This window comes from Vanacampus margaritifer, chromosome 19, assembly GCF_051991255.1.
Source record: "Vanacampus margaritifer isolate UIUO_Vmar chromosome 19, RoL_Vmar_1.0, whole genome shotgun sequence".
NCBI lineage: Eukaryota > Metazoa > Chordata > Actinopteri > Syngnathiformes > Syngnathidae > Vanacampus > Vanacampus margaritifer.
This window is the reverse complement of record NC_135450.1, coordinates 6,293,417-6,313,704: the sequence shown is the minus strand read 5'-3', so window position 1 is coordinate 6,313,704 and position 20,288 is coordinate 6,293,417. Positions and strand designations below refer to the sequence as shown.

The 20,288-nt window shown below is 40.9% G+C and overlaps 1 protein-coding gene across 1 annotated transcript; it reads left to right on the top strand.

The window, feature by feature from the left end:
* Positions 1-1,769: 1,769 nt before the first annotated feature.
* LOC144039111 (calmodulin-1) lies at positions 1,770-19,504 on the top strand. Its single transcript, XM_077552078.1, has 6 exons — positions 1,770-1,911; positions 8,231-8,261; positions 9,609-9,752; positions 16,909-17,015; positions 17,121-17,256; positions 18,417-19,504. The coding sequence occupies exons 1-6, from the start codon at positions 1,909-1,911 to the stop codon at positions 18,443-18,445; spliced, it is 450 nt and encodes a 149-aa protein (XP_077408204.1). The 5' UTR covers positions 1,770-1,908; the 3' UTR covers positions 18,446-19,504.
* Positions 19,505-20,288: the final 784 nt, after the last annotated feature.

The window sequence follows — 20,288 nt, the reverse complement described above, 5'->3', positions numbered from 1 at the left end:
CCACATTATTGTTACCTGTACTGTGTTTATTGCGCTGCAATTACTAGTTTGTTTTAGTGTTTGCTATTTAAAAAAAAAAACACAACAGTATTGACAGTTCCGAACATCAGCGCATTGCTGATATTTACGTAATGCAATGCAATGCAAATGCTTCCGTTCCACAGTGAAAACAAACTATATATAAATATTGCCTTTGCCTGTGACTAGCATACAAACCAGGCAGATTGTTATAGTAGTCAAACGACATTTCCTCACCTTTTGAAATAAAAATAATCCTCACAAATCAAATTACAACGATTCAAAGTCCAATGCTTTTCAATGGACTGAGAGGGTCATTTCACCGAGTAAGGCCGCCATTTTGATTTGTGACGTACGCTCGGAATTGTCGATTTATCTTTTACACATTTTCTCCGACGTTCAGGGAAAAACATGGAATGATGATGTAGTTACACCATGTTATGGTTGTAACATCCAACCGCACTACAACTTTAGGCAGGATTTTTTGAGACCTTTATGCTCTCCCCCTAAACTTAAATTGGATGGAAAATTAGGTGCAAATATAACTAAGATCTTATAAAGTAAAGGTATAGCACTTTAAACTGTACTTCACAAGTTTGTGTTGGAAACGTCGTGTGACTCATTATGCTTTTTAGCCATTACGTGGCGCTTGAGAGTCAAATCCCAGTCTGTGACAGACTAGACTGACTTCCAAGTGTGTTGGGACGTTAGAAACAATATTTGTCAACACTGTCTTACAAGTGCCACACAACAGCAACTGAGAGGTAAAGTTGTTTAGTCATCACACTGGATACGTAGAAACCCCGCAATGCCGAAACGAAAGCTGTCAATTTCACTCGGGCCTGACACACTTGTGGCAGCCAATAGTAAATCTGCACTCTGCCCATATCATTTTCTACGCACCAATGAAAAATAGTTACGTTTTATATTCATCGTCATAATGTCAAGGGATTAGAAAATAAAGCGTTTGCAGACCGGTACATTACTTTTCAACTTTTCTAAATTTATGTTTATTATATTCCCATCAAACGCCGCTGCCTGGTGCAATGCAGGTCCCGTGTGGCCAATGAGAGGAGCCGACACATGGAGTATAATATTGCGGGTCTGAAGTAGCCAATCAGAAGCGACTTCACAATGCCGGGTACCGCAAATTCTCCAGCTTCAACCGTAGCACTTCCTATGCTAGCGGGATCCTTGCGCGGAAGAAAACTAGTGCTTTTGGGAACTATAGTTTGTCCACAATAATTCAAAATACCTCCTAAAATAACATATTGTTGATTTTCAAGTGTTTAACGATAATTTCTTTATTACAAATTTTGAGTTTATGCAATTATACATTATAATTTGCATGCGCTTCCTTCCACTGTGCATTATTTAGAGTTGTATGTTTTGTTTTGTATATACTACTAGTTATTTTTAAACATAAAATATTGACGATTCCTTTTGATTTAATTTCTGTGATATTTTATACATTTACTATTGCCATAAAAAAAAACAACATTACAAAGCAAGCCTACAGACGTATAGTTGGGACAACATGAGCCAAGTTTTGTATTTTAAAAGATGTGCAATTAAAAAATATATATATATATATATATATATATATATAATAAAACATACAAATAAAAAAAAATCAATATATACATGATACAATGAAAAGAAGAAGATACATTTCACAATTATAGATGATTTGCATACAGTAGCATTGATTTGGAATCAGGAAGTGAGTGAGTGGCCAGTGCGCGTGTTGGCGGAGGGATACGCAGAGCAATTCCCCCCCTTCTAGCGGCGGCAATATACATGCGTTCCCCCGCCAGTGGAGCTCCATCTAAGGGACGAGCACATTCCTAGTCTGCCTCCACACACCGACAAGCACACAATCCATCCGACATGGTATGTATCCTCATTCATTCTTTTCATTCTGTGGGGGAAAGCGCATTGAAAGCTTTTGTTGGCCAAATTTGGCTATAGTTTAAATGTGGGTGGGTCAAACCCCGAATGTATGTATTTTAGCGCCATCCGTTACTCGTGAGATGTTCTGTATGCGGGAGGCGGAAAACGCCCGCAAAACGCGTTTTGTACGCCTCTTATTAACGCAAAACCCGCGCAAGAATGTTTTCTCATGAATGACAGGTACATGGATATATGTGAATGTATCTAACGTATGGAATTTCAACCGCATTTCCTTATAACTGCGCAATTCTAACACGCATAGGCGGAGGCAAGCTTGCTGCTCCCCATGTGTAATATGTAGGAGGGTTCTCCCAGCAAATTGGAATTAAATTCAAAATGGATGATCTGAATAACGGGATGGAGTTATTATGTTAATATTCTCCGTTCTCCAATCCGCCTGAGGAGCGCAGGCGTGTAGAGACGCCTACCTGAAACCGCTATTCGAGGCGCACGGCTGACATTATTCTCTTTTAGGACATGCAGGAAGTGTGGGAGATGGCCTTCTTTTCGAATCCGTGGAACTTTGCCCACGGAGTCTTTTTCTCCGGGTTCTATTTTTTCCCCCTCCTCGAGGCCTAACCGTGCCAGGCCATGATTTTGAGATGGCACTCATGTAATTAATGGATGAAATAATATGCACGACAGCGGTGTAACTGCACTGCAGACTGTCTGAGTGTTTTATGGGTTTATATTTTGCGTTAATGACGCAACAGTACTCTGTTTTCCGTGACTTTTTGGCATGAAAGAACACCACACGGAATTGAAAAAGTTGACATCTGATGGGAAGGACACTCTTAGGTGGTAATGTCACTTAAAGTCTTCAGCATAGCCCTTTTAAGGCAAGGAACCATGTTTATGAAACCAAAATCAAAATGGACGCCCTATAAATAATATGGAGGAGGGTTCTCCCAACCTATTAGCAAAGACAGATAAAAGTGTATTATGATGGTGATTGAAAAGTTACTTACAAAAAAAGTTTTATAACGTTTCTGTATCCTGAAAGAATTAATATATGCTCCTATATCTGTTATTGTGATGCAGCACAGTAACTGACATGTGGATTGTTCAAAAGTTGAAGCCTCTTGTCCGCATCAGTACATCCACTGGAGTGTAAACAGCCCCCGCCCCACTCCCCCCCTCACTGCGGTGCAAGTATTGACCATGCTGAGGCCCGATCTCATTTCTGCTCCGCTCTTGTTTCCCGATGCTTGTTTTGTAACTTGAAGGACATCTGATCTGCCTTGATGCATAATTTACACACTTGGCGGCCGACACCTTGCCGTGTCCCGTGTTGGTTGGCGTGTGGTGCGTAGGAGTACCCGGCCACCACGGGCCATATGGTGGACCGGCCTTGTCCGCGGGGTGTAGGGAAACTGGTGTTGTTTACACCCGTACTCCTCCTCCCCTCTCGACTGGGCCCATAAGGCCTCACTGTCTTTTGTCGAGCATGCCGTCGCTTCCTTACAAAGAGCGTGTGTGTGCGGGTCACGCTGACTGTCAAGAATGAATGGCGTGTGTGTATGTGTGTCACGCCCATCTGCCAGCGTGACAGCTGCTTTTGCACCTTTCAGTTGGTGGATAATGAATGGACATCAGTGACACGTTGTTAAAAGATTCATTCCTACCGTTTGACCTAACCATGTGAACCCTCGTATGAGAGTGCAAGTGAGAAACATGAGTGGCTCCCCTGGCTGGCCCAGTGAACTACCTCTAGCCCTGCTGCAGTCCTCTTTGGACTGCAATGCTGTGAGGCTGGCTGTGGGTGTGGCTGACCCACTCATGCCAGCCAGCAAAAGCAAAGCCACCGAGCGCACAAACGGCAATCTGTCGGCGGATTGTGAATCACAGGGAGGAGGTTTCTTCCTCCGAGCAGGAAAAAGAGGCGGAAATAACCACAAGAGGAGGTCATGCTGCGAGCGGAGGGAAAATGAGAAAAGGAGGGGATGGGCCAGCGATGGGCCTGGTGGCTGCAGCACTTTTGAAGACCCGACAGCTTGGACCGGATCCAAGGGAGGAGATCATAGCAGTGACTCACCAAACCCCACACCCTGTCCACTCGGGGAGACGCAGCAAAAGCAGCGATGCATCATGACAACGAGGGGACGCGGGATACAGTGGGAGGGTGGAAATACTTCGTAAAACGCGGTCAGTCGTGAGACTGAAGTCCACCACAAAAAAAGGCACCACTTACCAGGCAACTTTTTGCAATGTAGGGAAATCTTAATCGTGACATGACACCTCAGTGCAATATGGCAGAGGGGACCACAAGTTGGCATTAAGTCAGCTGTCATAGGGCTGTCATTATCAAATAGTTTTAGAAATGATTATTCCATCAAATAATTAAATAAAATTAGATTTTGTATTACAAATCCCCTCCGTTACTGTTTATTAACGAGAGGTACAATGATTAATCAACAACTAATCGATTATCAAATTCCTCCTCTATTTTGTAATCCATATATTGTTTAGGTATCTTTTCAATTTAAATTTGTGTCCAAATGTTCTGAATTTCAACTCCTCAACACTAAATGTTCTCCGATTTCTGTAGTCCTCCATGAAAACAGACTGATGATCTTTGTTTTGAACTAAATTGAAACAATTACATTTTGTATAGTTAATTTATGTTTGTGCACTGTTGATTTCTTTTTGAAAAAAGAATGGATTTTGTTGTATACCCGATTCATCAAAAAACAAAATCATCATTTGTTTCAACCCTATTTTTAACCGATTATTGTGTTTTTGCGTTGTTTAGTGATTAAAGAACAACACAGCAAGTAAACCACATCACACAAGAGGAATTGATGTTGTGGTCCCCACACCAACCGTTTCAAAACCGATTCAGTTACTGCTTCGGTCATTGTTTTCCAAAGTAACAGCAGATGTTTCCAAATGTCTCATGTTTGTTCAACACAAACAATCACTACTTTTATGACTAACTAAAATAGTTGATTTGATTAAGTTGATAATTGATTACTTGTCGATGCTCGATGAATTTTGACACCTCGTGTTATTGTTCAGACTCTCGACTAGGCACATGCAGTAAATCTTTCCTCTGCGTGTTTGTCACCATGTCATACATAATTCACGCAAGTTAAGGGTACGCAATTAGTTTCTAAAAAATATACATGAAGCTCAACTTGCCTTAAGCAATCTGCACTTTATACTTAGCCACATGTGTATCATCAAAAATGACTTCATTTTTTGGATTATAAAAAAAAATTGTAAATGGTTTGACATATTTTTACAGTCACATGGAAGTTAATAATTTTAAAATGAAAATACACCGCAAAGGTAATTTTTGGGATTGTAACAAAAATTGTAAATGGTTTGACATATTTTTACAGTGACATGGCAGTTAATAACTTTAAAATGAAAATGCACTGCAAATTTTTTATGATGTGAAAGTTTCACTCTGCAATGAGTGACTTAGAACAAATTGTACATGGACCAGTGTTTGTGTTCTGCTTCACTGTAATATTAAGTACGCTTTATTAATAATGCAGTGGGAAATTACCACAAGAGGGTGATTAAAAAGCCAAGATGTGGCCAAAATGCTAAAACAAGGAACGTTAGTCAAGCTGTCTGACGTGAGCCAGTGTGTTTTTGCCTCTTGACATTTCCTTTTTGTAACACAGAATAGAAGCAGGAAGGAAGTGGAAAGGGAAGCAGTGTTGTTTGCTTGCCAGAGAGGTTATTGAATCATATCCGCTAATCTTATGAGTGCTGCCGAGGTGATTCACAATCCATGACTGGCTCCATCGATTCATCCGCTCGCCGTTTGCCACTCAAATCATGAGGGGAGGCATTTTGTTTTTCGCATAGCTGAGTTAAAAGGTCAACTCGTGGTGTGTCATTCAGAGCGTGTCCAATTTGAACTGAATATCGCCGTTGTCTGATTGCTGCGAGAAAAGAATGTATTTTTCTTGTTGTTATGTCACCACTTGTTTTAGTCATATTTAGCACTGTCATTACTATGGTTTCAAACACTGGTTAGCTATTAAGATTTTCAGGTCAAACACCTCAAAAGTTTGAAAATATTGGATTTATTCTGCTCGGAGCTCACAGGTGACGTCATGGACAGAAAACAAATTATATAGCATAGATGTCACTCCAAGATATTGGAACATAAAATAGACAATCCAATTACGTAAATGTCATCTTAGACATATTAGTAGTGATAATTAGGACCCGACTGGTATGGATTTTTATAGGCCGATGCCGATTTTTGGCAGAAATACGATTACTGCTGTTACAGATTGATTGGCTGATTACTTTAAAACAATATATAACGCAGATTTTGGCTATTCGGGGGCCGGCCGGGGCCCGACTAAATATATTGTTAGAAGAATGCATTGCGTGGTGCAAATTTCATGATATATATTTAAGCATACACAATAATGTTTGTAGACAAATGCATAATAAATAATCAGACCAATATTACTTTAGTACAACTGCTGTAAATGGCTAAAGTTCTAAAGGTAAACTTTGGGCATGTAATTTAGCTGTAATTAAGCAAAATAATAATTGAAAAGTTCTGAATTTATGTTTACATGTCACGGTGAGCAAAATAATGCTGCCTGGAGGAAAAACGAGTTGAGATTGAAATTAAATATAGAACAATATGGGTTTTTTTCAGGGCCGATACCGATACTGATTATTAGGACGCCGATAACCGATATTTGGAGATATTGGGAAAATATTGGCATAAAAATTTGAAAAAACTCTAGCACTTAATTTTTTTCACGATTTTTTAAGCATATGTTTATTGAACAACTTTTAGGGTTTGTAAAATATTGGAGTTAAAAAAAATCTTAAAAATCTAACAAAAAGTTCAGGGATCTCCCAGGGGCAGTAGCATGTCTTCAAAATTTAAATAAAAACTTAAGCAAATAGTTCCCATTCTGTTCTACAGTAAATCACGTTTTCCAAAATTATTCTCTGAAGTTAAATATACTTATCTTAATTTTAATTTCAAACAAAAGCAGGTGCAGAGAATGGCCAGGGTGGGCAGCATTACTGAAATGTTTTATTAATTAGTTCCTAATAAGTAAAATCAACACTTTTTCAAATTGATTCATTATCGGCCGTATGATTCTTGAAAATGGCAGATGCCGATATTCGTTGAAATGTTGAATATCGACCCAGCCGATAGACAGCCTATCCCAAATTGAAACAACAACGTCTCTGCTGGGTCTAGCAAACAAGTGCATCACATTTTGCCTCAATTGCTTCTGAATGCAATTAATCAATGATTAGTTGGACAAAGTCTGTGCTCAAATTGTTAATTGCTATGATGAATTTCCCAATCTGAAACTCTTCATTTCATGTCATGTCTGCTGCAGCATTTCACAAAGCTCTGCATTATTTGTAATCTCATCTGACAACTTGCTAATTTACTGGCGAGACCTCCAAAAATAGCTCCAAACTTTTGATTGTTTTTCCGCATCTCTGGGATTCAACGCTGACCTCTATGCGCGTCTTTATCCGGAGCTAATTTGCAGGTACGGGCATTAAAGTGCACCAAACTGCTGTGGGAATTGGCTTGGAGGCACAACTGGCAACTGTGACTAATTCACTGGAGCCACGGGAATGGAAAGTTTTGGTGTCAAGGAAGATTGCGTGTGCGCGCGCACATTTGTGACATAATTGTCCGTGCGTGTTCTCTTTTCGCTGGCAAATGTGACGACAACAAATGTTTCCTACTGCAATGGCTTGTCAAGATGGCAGCATTTGCCCCCCCGTTGGTCGCGAGACAGAATCGGAGCAAATTGCCTCGTTTGTGGTTCTCGTCTGTCTTTGCAAACCTGAGATACTTGACGTAGTGGCTTTCTGCAACCGCAAAACGTGTGATTGCTTTCACAGCAATCAAACTGTGACCAGGAAATGAGATGAGCTCATAAAGTCATTAAAGCGTGATAAGGATCAAATCAATTTAGCACAGCCAGATGATCACGCGTTGAGGAAAAAAGTCATTTGGACAAGAACAAAATGCAAAAGAACATAAGTTACAATGGGAGCTTGTTCATTTGGAGTATTGTCATTGGTAAATGTTGGCATCCCCCACGGGTGCGAGCTATTTCGGGCCAACAGGGCCCTGAACACAGTCCCCAGTGTTGAACCGTGTGGCGGTGGGTGGGGACGGATGATGTGGAATGTGATGACCAGTACATCTGGGATTTTGGAAAATGTGCGTGCTGAGTAACTTGTTTGTTTGCCGCCCCCGCTCCCCCCCTCCCCTCTTGTCTTTCTCCGTCCGCAGGCCGACCAACTAACAGAGGAGCAGATTGCAGGTATGAACGGCGCCAGAGCAATTTAGTCAATGAAGCTTTTCTCTCGCAGCTGTTGCGTAACTGGGTTGTGTTATCACGGCATACAATAAAAAAGGAATAATGAAGGACTTTGCACTCCCATGGAAAGGGGTTAGCTTTGCAAAAATGAATGGGATTCGGGAGAGGAAGTATTAACTGGAGTGAAAACCATGAAGCCACGTCTACCTTCAATACCGATTGTCTTCATTGGAGTCACGGATCAATTGGCAGGGACAACCATTCACATTCATGGACAATTTAAAGTTTCAAATTGAAAGAGACTGGAGTAGATAGACCGCTATGTTTTTTTTCAAGGCCGGTACCAATTATTAGTAGCCAAGGAAGCCGATAACCGATATTTCAAGCCGATATTCATTTGCAGTAAAAGAGAAAATTCCGGTAGTGTCAACATTAAAAAAATAAAAAAAATCTTATAATTTTAAACATATGAAGAATTGACAGATTTGTTTAAAAAATATATATATTTTTTAATTTTAATTTAAAAACAAGAATTGCAGTAAGCTTCCAGGATCATCAGCATGTGCTAAGCTAATTAAAAACTAAGCAAGCAAATAGTTCCCTGAATTTTTCTACTGTAAATAAAGTTTTCCGAAATTTCAACATAATTTCCTATTTTTATTTTTTTCATTTTTAAAAATAAAACGTGTAGGGAGTTCCTAGTGTCACGCATGTGAATGTAGCTAATTTGGGGTTTTCAACAAGGCTCGTAAAAGGTTTCAAAAGGTCTTTGCAGTAAAAATTGTCTGATTATGTACGAAATGTGTTCACGACAAGTAAAACCTGTAAACATCTTACAAATCCTGATGAAAACCCTAAATTTGCTACGTTCGCAAGCATTCACCGCTCAGTGAGATACCAGCTTTATCTGCCTTCAGATTCGTAAAAAGGCCGATAATTGTCAAAATGCTGATTATCTGGAAAGAAGTCTTGAAGCACATGGAGAACTGGTTCCAAACTCCCAATGTCAGAACTGAACACAATGAAAACATTTTTTTTAGGTCTACAATTGGTTTAATTCCCAACAAATGATGTCGTCTTGAATTCTGAATACTGATGCTGCATCACTTTTTTCTCCTTCAATCCCACTCTTTAGCTAATTAGCTTTTGCGAAAGCTCCAAGGTTAATCCTCAATACTCTGTGGTTTATATTCTCTGAATCGCCAACGATTTAAGAAGAAGTCATTTTCACCATCCTAGTCTTTTGTTTAAAAATCAACTATTTATGTACAAAGGTCTCTTGTTAGTTATTTCTCACCAAATCCATATAATCGTCGGGTGTCTAATGCATTGCTGTCGTACCTCTGCCAGAGTTCAAGGAGGCCTTCTCCTTATTCGACAAGGATGGCGACGGCACCATCACCACCAAAGAACTTGGCACCGTCATGAGGTCGCTGGGACAGAACCCCACAGAGGCCGAGCTGCAGGACATGATCAATGAGGTGGACGCTGACGGTCAGTACGCCCTCGCATGCCTGCCGTCAAATGATTGACATACGTTTTGAGCATCCGCCATTTTCCTGTGGGGGTGTGACGAGTACCCACTTGAGTCTTGAAGAGTTTCACTCACAATTAGCAAGTATAATGAAGCTCAGATTCATCCACTTGTTTCAGCAAGTACAACAAAGCTTTCGACAGATTGGTCCAGAAGAATGCTTAGACAATTTAGTAATGCATTTGTTTGTCACCTCCCTCCCTTTTTCTCCCAATTATGCGACCAGCTTGACTTTTCTGACATCACGTCCGTCTGTCTGTAGTTTGGTCACATTGTGCTCCAGCTCCATCATTTGCTGACTGTGTTGAAAGTCATTAAGGTGCAGCAGTGGAGCGCATAAGGCACATAAAAAGAGGCGACCAAACTGCACCTTGCAAGAATCATAAACGGGAATGACATACAGGGCAGGGTCGAACTGTTCAACCTCCGCTAACTTTTTATCCTCCTCAGTTACAAATTGAAAGGCAAGAAGAGAAAACGAGACCGTCCTTGGCCGATGCGCTTGCAAGATGTTAGCTGTCAGTGTTGTGCAGTTGTCAGGAGATTTCAGGAGCCTTTCATACGGATCGATGGACTGCACTTAGAATTCTCAACTAGGGCTGGGCGATATGGCCAAAAAATAACATCTCAAGCCCCCCCACATTCAGGATGATTACAATTTGAATCGATTTGAAACTAATAAACCCAACAAACCTTTATTTAAAGGTGTCATTTATTCAAAAATAATTCCCATACAAAATGTTCAGACAACAATAATGTATACCGATTCTAAATCGGTTTTAACATAAACTTAACATTCATAGTTAGCATAATTACAACTCACAATAACATCTGGATGTAACAGAACATATAAGAACATTAGCTTTTAATAATCCACAAAATTTGATTTAACGATTTAGCACATTTTCAATGATTCGATATTCAAAATGACGATTAATTGAATTAATTCGATTTATTGCCCAGCCCTACTCTCAACTCATTTTCATTTAAGAGTCATCCCTCCATTTTTAACTCATTCACTCGCAGCCATTTTCACTGAAGCAACCCCCTTCGCTCCCAGCTGTTTTCCTGGATTTTGACTGATTTTGCAAGGTCCATTGCCATAAAAACATGGACCCTTCCAAAAGAAAAATTTGAGTCTCTTCTTTCATCAGGAAAAAAAGTATGTTTTTATCTGTTTCCTTTTTGCAGCAATTAGCATTAAAATATAGCTAGGTTGCATCATTATTCACAAATCTGTTGAAAAAAAGAGCTTTTTTTGCAACATGGCCCTGGTTGATCTCTTATTCTCTGTTGCCACCTGCTAGACGTTTTTTGTAATAACTACCATTTCATTAAGCGACCTCTTCAAGTCAGAAGCTGCATCAAAGCCATCTGTATGCTCTAGCATTTAAAAAACAAACAAACATAAAACATATAAATACGTTTTTGGGACCATGTTAATGTTTAACATAAACAAATGTATATGTGTTTGGGAGCAAATGAGTTAATGATATCCTCCCGGAAAAAAATTGCTGGAGACGGTGTGTTTTTTTATGGTGTTGTTGGATTTGACTGCGGCATTCAATACAGTGGACCCTACAGTATTCTCTTGGCTCGTTTACGGCACCTGGTGGGCATTAGTGGTTTCGATTCTCTTTGGCTGAAAGTACTTTTTGTGTTTGCCTTGGTTGCTCAAATGGTGTTCCACAGGAGTCTGTTTTGGGGCCCCTTGCTGTTTTCATTGTATGTGCTGCCCCTGGGTTCCATTTTTCTTTCTTTCTTTTTTCTTTCGCTTTTTTTCTTTCTTTCTTGCTTTCTTTCTTTTGCTTTTTCTCTTTCTTTTCGTTCTTTTTAAACAGAAGGTAGCACCATTTATTACTCACACAGCTTAAGTTGCTGGAAAACACAGTAGCGTACGTGATAACAGCGCTGTACTTTTTCGCACGAGTTTTTGACCGATACCTCGTGAGAACACATTGACTCCAGGCGTTCTCTGTCAGCTTATAGGATTTCGTAAATGGGACCACATCGATGAGGGGGAAATCAATCGCGCCACAGGTTGGCCGCCCAAGCTACCACGGCCTCCTCTCGGCATCCTCGGCGCCCACCCCCCAATCTTTTGCGAGCATTTCCGCGCACACGCACGCGTCCGCACATCATCAGCAACATCCTCTCGTTCTGCCTCCCTTGGCTGATGCAATCTAGGTCAGACAGCAATGAAGCTAGTAATGGAAAATAAAAGTGGTTACATAAGGCCTCTCTTCGCTTTTGCACATCCAGTACCCACATCAGCAGCCGTGAGATTGAATATCACCTTTATTTACCAAACGAGCAGCAGACGCCGGACTTAAACGTTAAAGAGCTGACTTTTAAAAATAGTGTTCTTTGATGGTTGTGTCTTGAAAGGTAGAACTCCTCATGACTCCTCCTCAAATTGCTCCGTGAAAGATTTGCGACGCAGAAGCAAAAACAAGGAGCACACATCTTAGCTCGGCCTTCTCTGGTTTGCGTCAGAGCGCCTCTTATGTGCAATCACACCATCTCCCACTCGCCTCACTCTCCTCGCCGCATCTCCCTCATCTCCCAACGCCCACTCCCTCCCTCCCTCCCTCAACGCTCATCTCTCCTTTGCTTCCCTCCCACCATCATCCGTCGCTCTTCCCGGCAGTCTTCGCATCCTTCCTCGCGTCCATCTCGTCCGCTGCAGCGCTTTTGGGGAGCGACGGCTCGAAGGCCGCCTCGATCCTGCGCTCATGGTTCCTTCCTCATCCCCTCGGATGTTCGAGTTCTCTCGATGCTGCCGACTCGCTTGCGTGTTAGATAACAGGTCCTCAGATTGTTACCCCAGGCCACGAGATCACCATCTGCCCTATCACATTACCGCATCCCTTTTTGTGACCCCTATCCACACACGCTGCTCGATTTTCATCCGTTGCTGTCTTTATCTCAAGGCGTTGTCGGTCATTGTCTAATCTGTACAATCCCCTTGCCCGTCTGTCCCACCCGAGGGCTAATCCCTCTGGGTGCTTTGCCCTGAGTGTCCTCGACCTTTAACTGTAATTCCACAAGACCTTTTTTGATTGACTTTTTAATCATACGATCATACTGCGTTTAGTTCAAACATGCGAAAAACAACTTTTTGACAGAGTCGAACGATCAGATCCCCCTCATAGCTCCTTTCCCTGTCAGGTTTCTGATCCCCTGGTAAGATCGTCTCCACTGCAACATTGGGAATATCGATTGCGCGCCACCAGCACAGCATCCGTAATGAAAACTGATCAACACATTGCTTGTAATGGTGTTGAATTTTTCATCATTGTTAGTTTTATTTTGTTTTGTTTTTTAAATTCAGTTAGTTTGCCAGTGCAGCACGGTGGCTGACTGGTTAGCACGTCCGCCACCCAGTGCAGAGGACGTGAGATCGAGTCCAGGCTTCGGCCTTCCTGGGTGGAGTTTGCATGTTCTCCCCGTGCTTGCGTGGGTTTTCACCGGGTACTCCGGTTTCCTCCCACATTCCAAAAACATGCATGGCAGGTTAATTGAACACTCCAAATTGTCCCTAGGTGTGAATGTGAGTGTGGTTGTTCGTCTCTGTGTGCCCTGCGATTGGCTGGCAACCAGTTCAGGGTGTACCCCGCCTACTGCCCGAAGCCAGCTGGGATAGGCTCCAGCACCCCCGCGACCCTAGGGAGGAAAAGCGGCCAAGAAAATGGATGGATGGATGGATAGTTTGCCAGTTTAGATTTTTTTTCTTTCAATAATGTTTCATTTTATTTATTTATTTAAAGAGTGCAAGTTAACAACAAAACAGATCACTAAGTACTATACTGTACATTTGCACATTAAAAAAATAAATAAAAATTATAATAAAATATGCTAGAAATTTAGTTTGGTCCAAAAAATGCCTTTTGGGGGGGAGGTATGCTAGAGCATATAGAAAAGCAATGGTAGTTATTACAAAAACGGCCAACAGGTGGCAGCAGAGTATAAGAGATCAACCAGGGCCATGTTGCAACAAGCTCTTTTCCTCATTGTTTGAACAGATTTGTGAATAATGATAAAATTTAGCTATATTCTAATGCTAATTGCTGCAAAACGGAAACAGATGCAAATATGCTTTTTTTTCCTGATGAAAGAAGAGACGCTAATCTTTTGGTGTCTTCCATGTTTATAGAACACAATATTCTGTGGGCCTTCCAAATCAGTCAAAATCCAGTAAAATAGCCGGGAGCGAAGGGGGTTGCTTCAGTGAAAATAGCTGCGAGTGAATGAGTTAATATATTATTTTTTCATTATCGAGCAGCCCTACCAGTTAGTTAGTTATTTATCAAGCCTTTGCCTTCATTGGTAAGTAAGTAGATAAGGAGCACACAAACACTGTTTGTCCCAACTGAGCTTACCCGTTAGGCGGCATATATAAGGCAGGGGTGTCAAACTCATTTTTGTTGCGGGTTACATTGTAGTTGCGGTTTCCCTCTCAAGGCCTTCATGTCAGTGAAACAATATAAATGTTTAGTCACGTACTGTAACTATTCCATATCGCAGGCTTCAGGCTGGAATCTCCTCGGTCACAATTTGGCACATTTTTTAAATCTATACTACAAACCTAATTATGTGGAAGTGCCAAATGTTCATATTTTGTTCAGAATTGAAAATAGAGAACAGGTCAAAAGTTCAAACTTAGAAAATGCATCATTTTAAGGGAAAACAATGTTGATTTTAAATTCCATGGTGTCAACAAATCTCCCAAAAGTTGGGACAAGACCATTTTCACCACTGTGAGGCATCCCCTCTTCTTCTTACAACACTCTGCAAACGTCTGGGGATCGAGGAAACAAGTTTCTCAAGTTTACGAATAGGAACGCTGTCCCATTCTTGTCTAAAACGCGTCTCTCGAACTGTTCAACTGTCTTGGGCTTTTTTTGTTGCACCTTCCCCTTTATGATGCGCCAAATGTGCTCTAGAAGTGAAAGAAGCGGACTGCAGGCTGGCCATTTCAATACTCGGATCCTTTTCCTACGCGGGCATGATGTTGTCATTGGTGCTGCATGTGGTCTGGCATTATCGTGTTGAGAAACGCAAGATCTTCTCTGAAAGTGATGATGCCTGGATGGAAGCATTTGTTATTCTCAAATCGGAATATACCTTTCTGCATTGACGATGCCTTTCCAGATGTGGAAGCTGCCCACGCCACACACACACTCATGCAACCCTATACCATCACAGATGCAGGCTTATAAACTGAGGGCTGATAACAACTTAGGTTGTCCTTGTCCTCTTTAGTCAGTATGATATAGCGCCCCCGTTTTCCACAAAGAACTTCCAATCGTGATTGGTCTGACCACAAAACAGGTTTCCACTTTGCCACACTCCATTTTAAATAACCCCTGGCCTTAAACGCCTGCGCTTCTTGGTCTGCTTTAGAAATGGCTTCTTCTTTGTACTGTCGAGTTTCATCTGGCAACGGCGGCTGGCACGGTGGGTTGTGTTCACCCACAATGTGTTCTGGAAGTATTGCTGAGCCCTTTCTGTGATTTCCCTTACAGTAAGCATTCCTGTTTGCGGTGCAGTGCCGATCATGGGCATCCAGTATGACCTTACACACAGAGATTGTTCCAGATTCTCTGAATCTTTGGATGATGTTATGCACTGTGGATGACCTTTTTGCAATTTTTCGCTGTAAACACCTTTATTATAATTTCTCCACTATCTTTCTGCGCATCATTGGAGGAATTGGTGTTTCTCTGCCCATCTTCGCTTCTGAGAGACACTGCCACTCCGAGAAGCTCTTTTTATATTCCAATCAAGTTTCCAATGGACCTCATTAGTGGTAACTGGTCTTCCAACTGTTTTTTTTTTTTATGAGCGCAATAGATTTTTTCCAGCCTCTTATTGCTACCTGTCCCAACTTTTTTGAGATTTGTTGGCACCATGAAATTCACAATCAACATATATATATTTTTTTAACTTTTGACCTATGTTCCATTCTGAACAAAATATTGAAATTTGGCACTTCCACATAATTACATTCAGTTTTTATTCACAATTTGTATAGTGTCCCAACTTTTGGGGAATTGGGTTTGTATTAGTCAGTCCACATGTGTTGAAAATGTCTTCTGCTCTTGCTCAATGCAGTGTTTATTGTTGAACATACTGAAAGTGATGAGTTTGGAGGTTCAAGTATTCCGCCAAAGATTTACAGTAAATAACAGATCAATGGATTTGAAATAAGAACTGAAGGTATTTTTCAAGTTACTATTTTTACACAAGCCAATTTGAAATTTTGGTACAGATTTTTCATGGAAGTTGACAAGCTAGATTTGCTTTTGCGGGCCACATAAAGTGATGTCGTGGGCCAGATCTGGCCCCCGGGCATTAAGTTTGACACCTGTGATTTGAGGCCTTGTATATTCCAACTGTGGTGCCCGTGTATTTGTTGACATTTGTTAAGTTAGCAAATCCATCCATTTGTTATACTGCTCATCACATTGACAGTCGCGAGGACCTGGAGCCGACCCCAGCTGAATATTGAGTCAGATCCGGAAGTGATATGAAAGGGCTTCAATTCATTTGACGTTTTTAGATCAATGTACTTATAAATTGACATTGCGAATTTGTAAATGATCTGACCCATAGGTGGTCTGTAGCGAGTGGGTCGGAAACCCTTCGGTGGAAGACCTTTCCACGTCCTCCGTTTTGTCCTTCTTCCACATCTCCCAAGCAGGGTTTTCCGACCAGGAGACACGAGCCTTTGATTTATACGGGCTTCCAGCTGTACATTATAGATGAGTGGCTATGGGTGTCCCCCAACTAACCCCCACCCCCCTCATGGAATCCTGCTGCGCTTGTGTAACATATGCAGCATCTTTGCAGGGCTTCCCTAAGGAAGACACACACGATGCCTCTCAACACACGCACACACCTCCACCTCAGCCTGCCGTCATTATATTTGTCATCGGAACAAAGATAATAATTTTGAGGCTTTCTTATCACCACACGTGATAATTCAGGAATGTGGAAATGAATGCTTTCATTTTTCATCAGCTTAATGTTGGGTCATGTCATCGACTTAGCGAAAGTTTGCTTTTATGTAATTGCCGTTTGGATTAAATGGCGACTCATTGATCATTCCAGGTAATGGAACCATTGACTTCCCCGAGTTTTTGACCATGATGGCAAGGAAAATGAAGGACACAGACAGCGAGGAGGAGATCCGTGAGGCTTTCCGGGTATTTGATAAGGTAAATACTGTCAGTGTACACTCAATGAATGAATAATTGAGAGGACCTCGATAGTTTCTTTCATTGTCACTTTTCGTCAATTGAGGACTCCATTTTGGTTCTCAGGATGGAAACGGCTACATCAGCGCCGCAGAGCTTCGTCACGTCATGACGAACTTGGGCGAGAAGCTAACGGACGAGGAGGTGGACGAGATGATCAGAGAAGCAGACATCGACGGAGACGGGCAGGTCAACTACGAAGGTAAACCCAATTACAAAGCAACATACTAGTCACAGTCACTAACTGAAGCCAGTGCAAGTAGTCACAATTACTAGGGCCCGACCCATTATGGGTTTGTTTGTTTTTAGGCTGATTTTGATATTTTGCGGAATAAAGTTGTCAAATAAAAATATATTAGGGCTGGGTATCAATTTGATTAAGATTTTTCTCCATAAAATTCACTTCAGTTCAACCCGATATCGATTTATTATGGAACACCAATTCTTCTAAAAGTCCTCAAATATTAAACTGTAATAATAAATAAAATTTTGCTGAGGTAGTAACTGGTGAAATGATTTAGTTTATTAATGAAAGTAACATGTGTTATAATCACTTAAGTGTTACACAAACAGTGACATCAGCAAGGAATGAGATGAAAATATTTTCATAAATCTAATTCAATAATTGTAAATATAAACTAAAAAGATGTTGAATTGTCTTAAAGTGCAATAATTCAGGTCTTCCATAAATGTAAGAAAATCCTTTGAAATCCATGTGAACAGTACATTTCAAGGAAACAGTAAGATACAAAAAAAGTCCTTTATTTTCTTAAGAATCTATGGGGGGGATATTTAAATAATCGATCCAAAGGAAAATCAATTCAATGTCAATTTTTTTTTTTTTTAAACCCAGCCCTAAAATATATAATGAATCAAATATTGTATTTTTTGGTCCCTTTTACTGTGTTAGTGTTAAAGTTCTTATCACCAAAAATATAATCTGTTTTCAAAAGACGTCAAATGTATAATCAAATGAGAAACAGCCGTTGGTAATCACAAAACGTCTTAACTCGAGACCTGCACATAATTGAGATTGTCAATGTGGTCTGTTTTTCTTTAAAGTGGGAGGGCAACACGAGCTTTGCGCACTTGACAATATGTCACTCATGATTATTGAATGGGAGGCATAAAACGAGCACTCTCCCTCCACTGTCACTCACGAGACACTGCGCTCATCGTATTGTTTATTCCATCCATTAAGTGAATTGCCCTACTTTTTCACAATCTCCAAAGCTTCCTTCATCCATGCGTTGCCTGCTAGCATTTAATATGGATGAGCAGCGACGCTGAACTCGAATGTGTTTTAAAGCGAACCTACCTCTTGAAAAGCTGATTTTTTCTTTTCTTTTCTTCCTTCTGCAGAGTTTGTACAGATGATGACCGCAAAGTGAAGAAGGTTGCCCACCCCATTCTGTCCCCTCTTAGAAGAAAAAAAAAATGGGAAAAAAATCCAAATGTTTTACTTACCTCTTGGAGAAAAAAAAGTTCATTTATTCATACTGTTTCTGTATAGAAAATAATTGAATGTTGAAATACAATATCCTTCTGTCCACACAGGGAAATTAAAAAAAAAAAAGACAAAAATATCTGCATGAAAAAGATGGTTAGTGATCCTTCCCCTCCCTTCCCTCCTCCCCCTGGAAATCAATTTAGCATCAGTACTGAACAAATAATAACATCCACCCTGTAACAACTACGAGTACTTTCAGACTAAAGCAAAGAAGTTGGTGTCCAGTTCCATTTGCTCGTGGTAAATGTCCGGGCTGGTCATTACCTCTATATCTCTCTTTTTTTTTCTGTTCTTTGTGCATGCAAGCTTGAGACCGGAGCACATACAAATAAACACCCCTCCCCAGATCCCCCCGCCCTATCCCAACCCTCCTCCGGGCTACCAGAGCGTGCTGATTCCACTATACGCTGTCCTCTTGATGGTTTGGTACAGTTTTTTTGTATTTGGAGAGGAACCCTGTAATGTTAAGATGAGAGAATATTCCAGGTTCTAACTCATTAAGCATCAAAGGGGAACGGGACTTAATTGTATGCTAGTTTAAATTGCAAAAAAAAAGTGTAAAAAAAAAATACAAAAACATTTTGGCATGTTTTTTGTTTTTGTTTTTGGTTATATGGGTGACCATCTTAGTAGTTATGTGTCCTGCCCTTTACAAGGAGGAGGGGGGGACTTCAAGAGTCTTACGGTGAGCTTTTTTCTTTCTTTCTTTTTTTCATTCTTTGCTGAGATGGAGTGTATGTCCTGTTTCTTGCAAGAGAGAATCACTGGCCTTCACTTTTTTTTTCTTCTGTTTCTCGACTCGGACGGGCGAGCGGCGTGCACGCCGTCGAGGAGCGCGCCGCCGCTCTTATCTGAGTTCAGTTTACATTCATTCCAAGTTGTACATGCTATAGTTTTTGTTTTGTTTGTTTTTTTTTTCAAATAAAAACCATAAACTTTATTATGTCTTTTGTCATTCTTTTTTTCAGTCATTTATTTTTATGCTTGGTTGCAAAATAAACAAAGTAATCTGTATTTTTGTCCGCTAATGAGACTGATGTGTCAATAATAAAACGATTGTAAGCATCTGCACGTGCACTGTCGTTTGGGGCGGGGCCATTTGCAAGGCAGCAACACACACACACACACACACACACACACAACTATGACTCCTTCACTCCTGCAAAAACGGGATGGTTGCTAGGCAACAGGAGCATGCTGTAATGGGATGTCAGGCCGGTGGGAGTTGGAATAAAGCCTTTGTTATTGACTACATGTTGGTAAGACAAAGCTGGTGAAGTCAGGAGGGCATTTGCTTTGCCCCCTAACACCTTCCGACTTCAATATTAGAGAAATCGGCAAAGAACTACACTGCTTTGCTATATTTGAACACACTTGACCATATTTGGGAGGCGGCTCTCTTCCCACACACGCCAGTCTCATAACCATAAGTACTATTTATAGCACAACTTGCCAATGTAGTATAGTTTCATTTCACTCAAATCTTGGTTGCGGAGCTAACAGAATTGTGTGACAACTTATTACACTTGAAAGTGGAAGTAAAAAAAAAAAAAGAATTTCAGCAGACATGATTTAACGACAGGGAAACTCCCAACAAGTGACGTTACATCGTCAAACCTCCAGGAAAGCAGTTAACCAATCCCACTCAAGAAGGGGCGTGGCTTAAAGCACGGAAGAGAGGAGAGATACCTGAGCACTCTGGCGGTTAAATTAGGAGCATAAAT